Source organism: Triturus cristatus, chromosome 2_1, assembly GCF_964204655.1.
Source record: "Triturus cristatus chromosome 2_1, aTriCri1.1, whole genome shotgun sequence".
NCBI classification, from domain to species: domain Eukaryota; kingdom Metazoa; phylum Chordata; class Amphibia; order Caudata; family Salamandridae; genus Triturus; species Triturus cristatus.
Window position 1 is genome coordinate 363,968,021 of NC_140581.1, and position 13,110 is coordinate 363,981,130.

General features: G+C 47.4%; 1 protein-coding gene across 1 annotated transcript in view; it reads left to right on the plus strand.

Moving 5' to 3' along the window:
- Positions 1–13,110, plus strand: part of MTREX (Mtr4 exosome RNA helicase) — a 780,177-nt gene that overhangs the window by 633,859 nt on the left and 133,208 nt on the right. The window contains exon 21 of the mRNA XM_085631304.1: positions 4,084–4,272. Coding sequence (XP_085487430.1) covers positions 4,084–4,272 — 189 coding nt within the window. The remainder of the gene's footprint in view (positions 1–4,083; positions 4,273–13,110) is intronic.

A 13,110-nucleotide genomic window follows, 5' to 3' on the forward strand; every position in this document is an offset into this window, starting at 1 on the left:
GCCTGCCCGGTCCCTGGCCCGTTGGCTAGTGGCCATTTTGGCGACTAACTTTGAAAACTACGACGCTGGTCTGGTTGCTCCAGACTGGCCCCTGCTTCCCTCCAAAGGAGCAGCCCCTCTGACCTTGCTGGTCAGAGTAATCAGCTTTCTTCATTCTTCACGACTTCTGCTTTTGCCAAGGCTTGTTTGCTTCCTTCGAGTCGCCGACACCGCCGACAGCGAGAGCCGGCGTGGGACAGCTCGTGAACCGACTCCTGGACGTCGTCTACCTTCAGGGACCACGTGGCTGCGGAGACAAGCTACACCTCATCACCTGTTTGCACCCGACATCGCCTGGTACCTACCTGGTGCCACGCCGGTCACTGGCTAGTGACTGTGAACACTGTCCCCTCTGCTTTCAGGTCTTCTACAACTCCGATCCACTCTTGGATCCACCACATCTCTTCTGGACCGGCCGCCTGCAGCATCTGTCATCAGGCTCCATTGAATCGATAGACGAAACCCGACGCACTTCGAGACCTATGCACCCGCTTCCTGTGGGTGAGGTAAAGCTGGCACTCCGGTGCCAAGTGTAGAAAAAACATCTCTAGTGTCTGTGTTTTAAGTCTTAAGTTCGTAGTCCATCCAGAAGACCCTTCTAGCAGTAACTTTTGAACTTTTACGCACCCATTGAAAACCTATGGGAGCCCGCGTGTAACTTTCCTCACTGCACACGCGACCCGTGGACCTCCTGGTCACTAACTGAAGTTAGCTCCTTGTAGGCCCAGCGATTCTAGAGGCCCTAGGCCTTTTCCCTTTCCTGTTCGTGGTACTTATACGACTATTTTAGTATATGGTTTGATCGGCCACCAGGGCCTATCCATATAAAGTGCAACTTCTGTATATTGTAATACTTTCTTGTTTAACGATTTGTGCTCCTGTGCTCATAAAGAGTCTAGGGGATACTTTGAGTAATAAATACATATATATTTTGAATATATATCTGTGTGGTATCCTTTCATTGGTATAAAGGGGGGTTACATATGGTAAAACAGCTTGCTTAACACGCTTTAACGAGTTTAGCCTCAAAGACTGCTTAGCCTACACTACCACTAGGGCAGCTAGTCCGAAAAGGTTGACTTACAACCACACCATAAGGGTTGCTTGGCAGGGTACAAGGTGGTCACTTTAACTAGTGAACAGCATATACCAGGCCAACTTCTCACAACCTAACTGTCACCGGTGAGGCGTGATGGGATACAGGGTGTGCTGTGAGGTTCCTAAATGCACAGTGCCAGTTTTCTAATCTATGCTTTGCATTGCAGTTGTTGGCTAACATCTCATATTCTCTTTCTTTGTCCTTTTAAAAAGGTTTGTGAAAGATGTTCTATGGTCACCTTTTTAGAGTGATGCATGTCTATGCAATTAGATCCTTTTTTAAATTAAAATTCTATGACATCTGGCTATTTTTAGCCTCCTTTCGGCTGCAAACGTATATCTAAAATACGATGGTACGAATTCTGGTTATACTTATTTGTATATTTTTAAGTGTTCCGGGATCGCCACACATGGGGGTGGGACTGTTCAGTGCTTATGACTTTGATGAGGATTGCCCTGCAAAAGAACTTTGATTACAGGTGAGTAACCTTTCCTTCTGGTGGATACTCTGCCTAACTGCAGATTTCTCACTGTCCTCCCTCCTCACCATTCTGTTTAATGGACTTTTAGTCATTTTTAATAAGGTCCCAATTTAGAGATGTCACTTCTGATTAATTGTTGAGATCTGCATCTAACAAAGTAGGCAGAGTTAAGAAAGAAACTTGTATGTGGCTCCGCGGTCACTTCTGGGGTGGGACAGTCAACAGAGAACCTTATGGTTCCGCCTACTGGCATTCCAGAGCATTGCTGTGGAAAATGTCCAGATCCAGTCTGATACCTGGGGTATTCCAAGGGGAGCAATCTGTAGTTAGAGTATCCACCAGAAAGAGAGTTGGCAAACGTAAGTTTCTCGTTCATCTTAGCCTTTTTTATTAGATGTATTAAGTAGATCAGATTTGTGTAGATTTAATCCCTAGCTTTGTGGTTCCCCCAACACTGGTTTACATTACTTGTGTTTTGTATTTATGATTTACTATAGTTAAGTTGCTTACCGGGTGTTTGTTTTTTTTGTGGTTCCTGTCCGCACATCTAGCCACTCTAATAATGATGTGTCTTATCTCTGCATCAATTCAACTAAAATAAAGATGATAAAAAAACAACACTTTGGAGAATGACGGCGGGAATGGTTAGGTTAAACCAAGAATGGACACTGTTCCTAAGGTAGGGTGCTAAAAAGAAAACACCATAAAGTAAGAAAAAGGGATAAAGGGCCTAGGTATAAGTAAGGACCCCCACAAAAAAAGAGCAAGTTTTTACTCCTGTTGCCCTCACACACCCCGAAGAGTGTCATGCTTCATCATCGGGCATTTGCTCCTCGTCGGGCCCGGCGCTGCAATGCCTGACGGGTCCCCCGGAGGGTCACTTTAGCGGAGTTCTTTTTTGGGAGAATGCCGGATGGTGCATGTGTGGGGTAAGGGTCCCTAAAAGAGGGTGAGAGAAGTGCGTGCAAGATAGATAAAATCAAACTGGGGTTGCTAAATCAAAAGGTAGGGCGGGGATAATGCCCAGATAAAATAGATTAGAACCCCGTGGGTAAAGAGTCACCCCGACAGGTATGATATGCCTGTCATCAACCAACATGTTCAGCGCCACTATTGCCACATGGGTCGTTGGCGCTTCTTCAGGATCAAAAAGATATAGTGAAGTGAACGTGAAGAGAATGATATCAGTCAGGGCGCGCCATCTGCCTGTTTCCCATACAGGGTGGCGAACAGTGTTGCAGCTCCTGATGAGTAACCTAGGATACAAACACAGGATAAAGGACATACAGTTTGTGCATCAGTACAACTTGATGCATCAAAACGTGCCACAATCGTGTGCACGACCGACCTGCCACAATCAAAAACACACGAGAGATTGAGCGGTAATACCCAAGGGCACCCTAATACCTCCAAAACATCCCCCATCCAGGACACAGTCATGCGTGTACCTGCCTGTAGATCTAGCACACACAAAAAGTGGCCAATCTAGTGTGTACCTTCCATAACAACTGGCGGGGCCATGGTGTCTATATAATAAACAGACCCTAAATCATAATTCACGTGTACATAGGTTATGTTAAATGCTAATATCAAGATAAACAGGAATGACCAAGTTATAGAACTAAAGTAAGCATGCTGAGCCAACAGAGTGCCGAAAAACAAGCCTTACCCGACACTATCGGGAAAAGTACCCCTGTAGCCAAACGAGGGACAACCGATCCTTCGTGGGCTACAAAGGGAGCAAAGTAGGACAAGAGAGTTAACACCAAGGTAGGACCCGGGCAATACGGGGGCTGTGCACGGACCGAGCGCTCCTTGGTCAAATAGTCCGTCCCCAGGGGACACCCCTGATGTACTCACGATCATAGATGGATGCGGGATACAATGAACCTGCCCCATCCACACGTTTGCCGAGGGAGGAGCACTGAATCAGGGACTCGATTTTAAAAGGAGCATAGGTGGCGCCTACTTCCGGGGCGCTCAAACCTGCCAAAAAAGGATGTGCGACTGCGCAATGGTTAGGTGTCACGTTAAGGTGTTTGAGAAGGGGATATAAAGGGTAGCAGTAAGTAATGTTGACATCCCATTAGAGTTAGAAACCTATCTTCTGTTATGCACTAGGATAAAGGTGCAATATAAAATATACACGGTCATGCCTGGTAAGTAGAACCTAAACCACCAAAAATGAGTTTGTAAAGGTTATAAAGGAAAATGGTACCTAAATATTAAACCGTGTCAAGCAGTTGAGCTTAAAATTCTTTAAAAGTACATCTTACACTGTTTTTGTATACAGTTGTGATTTGACATGTTTTAATTGAAAACACATTTCTAAATTAAACCAAAGGTTTCTCAAACTAAGAAGGCCTTCTGAATGGGAGAAATATTTTAGGATTAATTTACACTACATTTGTGGTCTGTTAAAAGTTGTGGAGTTTACCTTGTTTACAATTGGATTGTATTCTAGGAAGTACAGAAGCGGTTCCCTGATGGAGTACCAGTATTGGATCCCATTGATGACATGGGCATTAAAGACCAGGGATTGAAAAAAGTAATCCAGAAAATCGAGGCCTTTGAACATAGGATGTATTCACACCCTCTCAATAATGACCCGAATTTGGAGACTGTATACAAACTGTGTGAAAGGAAAGCAAAGGTAAGGATGGAAGTGCGGTAGCCATATGTTGATATTCTTTTATATTCACTTGAAATAATTGGCGTGGCACCCAGGTTTTTAATGTAATTTGTATTAGAACATTTTATATTGATTCACTATTATATTTTATGTAGTTTGCTTTGTAACACTTCTGTAATTAACAAGCTTTGGCAATGGCAGTAGTTCTGGCTCATAACTAAAGGTGAAAGCAAACTCTGAACTTGACTAACTTATATCTCTGTTGTGAGCGAAGACTACTGTGTGAGGGTAGCGAGGCCTGCTTTTTGATATTCTCATCAAACGTGTTTAGATCTGACTTGACAGCTAGTTTGTAAAGGTTGTAAAAAAGCTTCTGGTGGGGGGTGCTAGTGAACCCGCAGCAAGATGGCTGCACACTAGTGCAGCTCCGCTGGCCGGGGACGCTAATCAATCAAAAATCCTAAACCAGGACGACAATCGATCGCCCAAAATAGCAGCATATGTTGCACAGACACCCGAAATCGCCATAGCAACACGGCAGATTTTAAGAGCTGGAAGCGGGACCTACAGCCGGGATACAGCCTGATGCAGAGAACATGGCGGCCTCCGCTTGCTGAATGAAACGATTCCTTGCGACCGTGCCATGCTGATGGCGAAGAAAGTGGCCTGAATGTAAGGACGCCTTGCGCTGCAGAGCGGTAGCCCTATACCGATCGCTGCGGCACAGAGTGCAGCAGCCAACAGCAACAAGACGAGACCGTGCTGGACGCGGGGTACTGTGAGTGGCGTGAATCATGAGGCCTAGACCGAGGCCTGTGGATACAGCCCCTGCCCATAGCGGTACAACTCCAGCTCGGTGATGCTGGACTGCAGGTGAGAGGTGAGCCGAGCGGCCTTAACGGTTTGAACATCAGGATGCCTTGTGCATACTTGTGGCAGCATTCGTTTTGCACTGAGACGGGGCGCAGCGGGTAGCAACAGCGAGAAGAGGCCACGCTGGGTGGAGTGTGCTGAGGGTGGCGCGAATTGTGGGGCCTAGATCGTGGCCTGTGGAATCGGCCCTGCCCTGAGCAGTACAACTCCAGCCGGATTGCAAGGGAAGGAATATGCTGAGAGCCCCCCACGAGCTGCATACAAGGACGTCTTACACACCCATGTGGTACCAAAAGAGAGACCACAGCGGCACGAAGACAGAGCACATTAACTGCCTGCAACGAGAAGAAGCTGAGCAAACGGTGCTGTAAGTGGCACAATCCACAGGGACTAGACCGTGACCTGAGAAGACGGCCCCTGCCTATAATGGAACAAATTCAGCTGAGGAACACAGGCCTGCAGATGAGTGAGTCAGGTGGCCCCAGAGATCTGGGTCTGGTTGGGTTACCGGCGATAAGCAGCAAATCGTTCACGTCGGGGAGAAGAGGAATCCAATGTGAGGCCTGAGCACAGTGCCAAACCTAACACGCAGACACTAACCAGGTGCCTCGTGCAGACCGGAAAGACGACCAGCGAGGTGAGGCTCCACAACAGAGGTAGGAAAAGAGCGCAGACGTCGAGCAAGACTGCAGCTGATAGTGGGGAGGTACAGCGTCATTATCTTAGGCCTTGTTTATCCAGCGGTTCCAAAGCTGTGAAGAACGCTGTGCACTCGTGAGTCTGTGATAGTAATGAGGTGAAGGATTAACAGCGAATTAACCACGGCGAAGCTCCTGCAAACCAAATACAAGCAGAACAAGCTTGGACCCCGCTAGAATGGGCAGAGCTGACAAACAGCAATCGACACTGTCCTTTGAAACCAGACGCTCTACAAAAACAGTCACCGGTGCAGCTAGACCCTGTGCAGGACATGGCAGAGAGCAGCGGCTCCACCCTGGAAAAAAACACTACAGGCAATGCAGCAAAGTCTCCAATCCATAGACGTACAAATAGATTCGCTAAACCTGATGATGGATGAAATAGCAGCTAAATTGGACAAACACGGCACACGTATTCTGGAGACCGAGCAGCGCATTTCCATGGCTGAAGAAGGCCTGACCCCAGTGACCGATAAAAGCTCGAGCATGAAGAAAGTCCCGGCAGTTATTCAAGCCAAAAATGAAGACCTGCAAGCCCGGTCAAGGAGAAATCTATGCATCGCTGGCGTACCAAAGTCTACAAACACAGGCAAGCTAGAACACACTATAGAAGCCATGCTTAAAGAAATGCTGGGGCCTGAACACTTCTCGGTGCTGATAGTAGAAAGTGCACACAGATCCCCAGCCCCCAGGCCTGTGGCGGGCGCGCTACCGTGCCCCATCATCGCCAAATTGTTGAAGTACTGGGGCCGCGACAAGGCACTACGCCTGGCCTGCGAACTGGGAAACAAAACCTACCAAGATAACGAGGTGGCACTGTATTCAGATTTCACCGCAGCGATCCAGTCGGCTCGACTTGAGTTCCAGCAAGTAAACTGCAAACTTCAAGCCATGGACTTGGATTACACCGTGCTATACCTCGCCAGACTGAGGATCCAACATGATGTCAAATCGAAAATCTTCACTACCCCCAAAGCAGAAAAGCCTATGCAGAAAAAACTAGAACGTTCAGGAAGAACCCATAAGGGCACAGAGGTGATCAAGACTCAGACTAATTCCGGGGATGGCGCCTGTCGAAGAGACTCGGAGACCACAGCGAACAGGGCGGTGAGAATTCACTATACTATGCTGAAGTGTGTGCTTGCAATCACAAGGAAAGCGGTGTAGCACACGAGAAACACAGATGATGCGTGTTGGCTTGCTGCGACCCATGGGGTCAGTCTCTGACTTGGATCAGTCCACTGTTTAACATCCACAAGCTGTATTGGAAAAGCAAATGCAGCTGACCACCTCAAGCTCAGCAAACTCTTTGAAAGGGGCGATAGTGCAAGAACCACTTTCCTCGGCCACCCCTGTCCATCAGGGGGGAATCAGGCTACTGACGACCCCATAGGCTGCATGCCCCATATGTTAGCAAAATCTTTAAACTGGGCCTGATATTGGGCCATGTGCTTTTGAGTGTCTCTTTTTTGCAGTTACAAGTTAATGGGAGACTTTGGCAATTTGGGGTTGGGTGGGTTGGGTTTATGGGGTATGTCTTTGTTTTGCCATGTGCAATGCCAATGATTGCCAACTCTTTTTGATCACAAAACTATACACACATGACTTGCAGTCACATGCCAACAACGCATAGGGCAGGCCACATGCCAAGGACACTGGCAGGGAGCTAATCATGGATCACATGGAATGTCTGGGGCCTAAACAACCCCAAAAAGACTAGGCAAGTGTTAGCATATCTAGATTGTCATGACATCCAGATTGCACTACTTAACGAAACTCATCTTACACAGCACTCTGAAAAAAATATAGCGACGCGCTAGGCAAGGGTTAAAGCTGCCTCTTCTCACTCCTCCTATGCGAGAGGCGTTATGATCCTCATAAAGCGAGATGTGCCGTTTACAGCCTCCCACGTGATTGCAGAAGATGAAGGGTCGGTATGTTATACTGCAAGGGAAACTTCACAGTAAATTACGAACAATAGTTAATGTGTATGGCCCTAACCTAGATGACCCAGAGTTTTTCACGAATATAGGGATTCTCTTACATGCACTGCAGACATCCACGGTCATCTGAGGGGAGACTTCAATACCCCATTAATTGCGCAGGAAGACAGCTTGGCAGAATCAAGTGGGTCTGATGGGCGTGCTGCAGCTGTGCTTCAAGAAGGAATGCCCAAATATGGCCTTATGGATATGTGGATGGTGCAAAACCCCTGGCAGACCCTACCCCAGTTTCAGTGGAGGCTGCATGCATCAGCCTTACTGGACCAGGTCTTCAGGGAAGGCGTTCAGAAAGCAATAGTCAACTACTTTGACCCTAACGTGGGCTCGGTACATAGTATGGCCACTTTATGGGAGGCGTTTAATGTAGCAATCTGGGGTGCATGCATAGGGCACCAAGATGGGGTTCTGAAATCTATACACAACCGTCGAAGAGCAATTTAATCTACACACTCCGATTTAGAACGCTTGTATGAACAGACCCCTAACCCCGGCACACTGGTGGTAATACGCAAAGGGATCACTGAATATGATGAGATGGCAGAGCAGGAGGTTAAACACATGTCCCGTAGAGGGACAGCTCGGATTTATGGTGAAGGGGGCAGACTGGGCCGTGCACTAGCCAAAATAAATAGCAGCACCCTGGGCATGAGCGCATATATTAGCAGTGACCACAGGTAAGGTCATTTTCTATTATGACACGCCAAACATTTTGAAAACCTTTGCCATTTTTTCCGAAAATATGTACGGCGATCAACCCTCGGCCACGGAGATCGAAACCAATGCTTACCTATAGGACATTGCGTTGATGTGGCTCTCCCAGGGGCAAAGAGTTCCTTGCGCGAACGCGCACCATAGACGAAATAAGAGGCAATAAGCAAACTCCCAAATGGCAAAGCTTCTGGGAATGATGGGTTGCCTGATACATTTTACAAAAGGTAAGCACCCCTGATAGCCCGCACCTTCACGCCATGTACGAGGAAGCATATAAAAAAACAATGCCTCCCACCAAAGCTGCGAGAGGCGCTTATTGTCACGCTGTTGAAACCCGACAAACCCCCCCCCCCCACAGTGTCAATCATACTGACCACTAGCCCTCATAAATACGGATGCTAAGATCCTTGCAAGCGCTCTGGCCGCTCGGCTCAGACCCCTGCTCCCGGATCAAGCCGGCTTCTTGACGGAGCGATCCATTACGCATAGTCAGTGTACCTTATTCGCATTTCTGCACCAGCTGGACCTGGCACTACTGGCTGTGGCGGTCCTGCTAGAGGCTGCCATAGCGTTTGACTCCATCCAGTGGCGCTTTGTTTGCGATTCTCCGTCGTATGGGAGACCCAATAGCCTTTTTGCGATGGGTGCAACTGCTGTACTTTGAACCTACAACCCTTGTACTTGTGAATTAATGCACATCAGAAGCCTTTACAATATGCAGAGGCACGAGACAAGGGTGCCCACTGTCACCTCTACTATTTACTATAGAGCTGGAACCCCTGGCATGCATCATGCGGAAACAGCATTAAGATTCCGCCAACGCCCATTGGCTATTTAGCTCTATGCAGACAAGATGGTGCTATATGCGAGAGATCCTGGTGCTAATTTGGAACACCTTATTAGAGAATACATTATCTATGAAAGACACTTGGGCCGTTATCATAAATTAGTGAAAATAAACTATTTTCCCTTTAACACCTTGCACAACACCACAGAAGCTAGAATAGAGTGACAAGCCTGTCAACTACCTGGGGATATGGATACACAGGGACCCAAACTTAGTTTTGCAGTACAACTATGGTAAGGCTGTTTCCCGTCTTGAGGAGCAAGTATTGAGATGGATAAGAATCCCGCTGTAGCTAGCTGAAAGGATAGCGCTAATGAAAATGGTAATACTACCAAAAGTTCTATACCTGTTAACTAACATTGTTCACAAATATCCCTATATACCTGTCACAAACATTCTTACACAATTACACTCACAATTGATTAGACTAGCGCGGGCAGGGAAGCAGCCTAGATAAAAATGGGACACCCTGATATTACCCTATGCTTAAGGAGGCTTCGCAGCACTGGATCGAAAACTTTAGTATCTATGCGCACAGGTGCACTTCGCCCACTATTGGCAACATCCCCCAAGATACCTCCCACATGTAGCATTTGAAGGGGATTCTGGTGTCCCATACTCCTAGCAGCCATGATGCCACACGAGACGAGTGCAAGGAGGTCAAAAAAAGGAAATATTTACACTCTACACTGCACTACACTGCACCACACAAACCTGGAAAGCACTAGGGTAAAGAGTGCAGACAACACCTCTGTCCGCACTGGTACTGCCACTGGTGCATCACTCGGAGATCTCGGTGTCAAGAAAACCTGTCTCACTGACTATTCTTGGTGCGGCAGGGCTACACACTCTCTGATGCCTATCATGCAGGGAAATTTATTGATTTAGCATATCTTCACTGCGAAAGCAACAGACCTCCCTTGCTGCTTTTCCTATATTGTAGGCTTAGAACCGCGCTCTGTGACCTGTACCCACAATTCCCAGAGGAACCGGCTGCGCTGGGTGCCCTCCAGTTTCTCCTCAAGGCTGACACCCGAAAGCAACTAACCACTCGTTTGTACAATGCGTCCCAGATAGATGCCTATCCGGAACAGAGTGATACGTTACAAAAATGGAATGAGGTACTCCCTGCCCCACTCACACTGGATGAATAGCACACATGCTGCACATTAACTGGTCAATTGACTCCAAATTGTAATCTGAGGATCATACATTTTAAATTTTGACATCAAATGTATCATACCCCAACCCGACTATATGGCATTGGACTCAAGGAAAATGCAAATTGCGTGAGATGCAGGGCCCCGGACGCTGATTTTATATACTTGGCATGGGCTGTTCGAGGGTATACCAATATTGGGTGCGGGTTACACACACGCTCTGAAATAGTGAACAACACAGTGGAATGCACTCCCAAGGTGTGCCTACTTGGCCTGATAAAGCCCAACCCACTAATCGTCAACTGAAGGCCATGGCTAAGAGGAGGGTAGCAATTCGCTGGGGCGGGAAAAAGTCCCCTAAACATGAATGCTGGCTACAAGACATGGCATACTGCCGTGACCAGTTGGAATGCTATGCTGAGGAGCAGCAAAGACATTTGGGAGCCTCTTACAGCATACCTGCGGTCCCATCAGAAAGACTAGAATGTGTTATGCTACACCCGACTTGTTTTAATGTAAAACGGTCATCATCAACCCTGTATATTGAACCAATCTGATCTATGAAATGCTTGTGCAAGGATATCATGTTGGCACATATGGCATCTTGATGTACTGTTTTTGTATTTGAAAAGCATAAATAAACTAAATAAATAAGAGCTTCGGTAGTGAGTTATTTTTATTTTTGGGGAGATGGCTAGTAGGCCCACAGTAGTAGTTTCTAGTAGCTGCTTTCCTTTGCGGACGCTCATCTCAGTGCACTGAATCTAAAGTCACTCCATCTCCCTTGTGTGTGTGCCTGCTCAAAAAAGGTTTCTTCGCACATAGGGCGCATGTTCAGTACACTTTGGTTGATCAAAGTAGTGATTAGCCAACAGCGGGATCACTCAAACTGGTATTTGCCAATGAGCACATGTGCAGATTACAGGGCAGGCACTGGCACCAGACCCCTCCAGACCCCAGAAAATGCCCTAAACACTAAAGCCTTTCTTATGAGATCGAGAAGGAAGTTTCTGAGACTGACTGAAGAGGCAGGTAAAGGGATGAAGCCTAAAGTAAACCTATGCCAAGATAGCAATACATGCCAACAGTGGATGTCTTCAGTTCATCCTATGTCCACACGTGCATGCTACTAATCATTTGTGAGGGAATAGGGTGTATTATAAGATGTGATTGTGCAACCTCACCATGTATACACTTAGCAACCTCTTTAGGATCCTTGGGTATTGTTTGTCAAACTTTCAGCTCAACCCTTGGTAGCTGTGGCTCTGAGCAGCAAGGCTAATACAAAGGAACACGTGTAAAGCATTTAAACAGCACCAAAACAATTGAAGCTGAAATTGACAAGACACCAAAGAAATCTGACCCCAATTTATAAAATTAGACTGCGTTTTTATGTATTTTTAGACACCACAGCGAGAAAGATCCACCAGAGAGTCGCGGAGATATAGAATCTACATGGTATAGTAAATTAAAGCATTTCACTCAACCACGAACAAGCATTGGCAAATTTGACAAATGTGACACTTATGAACCTTTTTTTACCAAAACGTTGGGCTAGCAGTAATGTGGTCACTCGGTTCCTTTAGGTGACCAACTCCAGTAAGGAGCCAGTTGGGAGACCAGCAAGGTCCTCAAAATCTGTTACCTCAACAGGTGAAGTAGTCTTCAGTTAGTTCCAGGCACTTTTATCCTTTGCAGGGATTTCCTATAGAAGTGGTCCTGGTGCAAGGTATCAAGGCTGCTGAAGATGCTCAAGGATGCTGTGGATGCACTGCTGTCGACGGGGCTATGCTGCGACTAGTCCTCCGTCCACGAAGGGGGTGGGCTGATCCTGATTACAGGGTCGACGTCCCTTAAAGTCCTCTCGGTGCTGGCAGGAGTCCAGGCTCCACTGGACTGCCAGTCAGCCAGTATCGCAGTCCAGGCCAACCCTTCCTAGGTTGATAACTCATCCTTTGGAGGTCTCAGCTGCACTCAAATGACACTCCCAGACTCCTTGAACTCTGGGGCAACGTTGTTCATGAGATCCTGGTCACTGGTGCTGCACGGCAGTGGTTGGTGGCAGGTTTGGGCCAGCAACTTGCACCAGCAGGCTTCTTCAGCTGTTGTGTCCCTATGCTGCGAACAGGAGGCCAGTCAGCCGGCGCTTGGAGTCTCTTGGCTTTATGTGGAATTTGGAGACAACTTCTCCATAAGCAGGACATGGCAGTCAGTCCCTTTCCTTTGCTTGCCACAGGGTGTAGCAGGTGTAGTCCACAAGGGTACAGCCTCTATGCCAGTTCCACAGTGCAGCAGGACAGGAGTTCGGGGTGCCCTAGTTATGCTCAGAAAATGACTTGAGGGCAGGATGTGGTTGGTACAGATGGGCTACCAGCTTCCCTCCCACCCGATTACCACTTCCTGCGAAGTGTGAGATCTAGACGTCCCAGGATGCACCATTCTGCCCACTTCCAAATGGTAGGAACCCTCTCAGTGTTGAGCTCCCTAGCCCAACCCAGAGGTGTAGCTACCTACGGGGTTACACGCCCCTGGAAAACTGGTTTGGCAACTGGTTGGCTTTCTAGTTT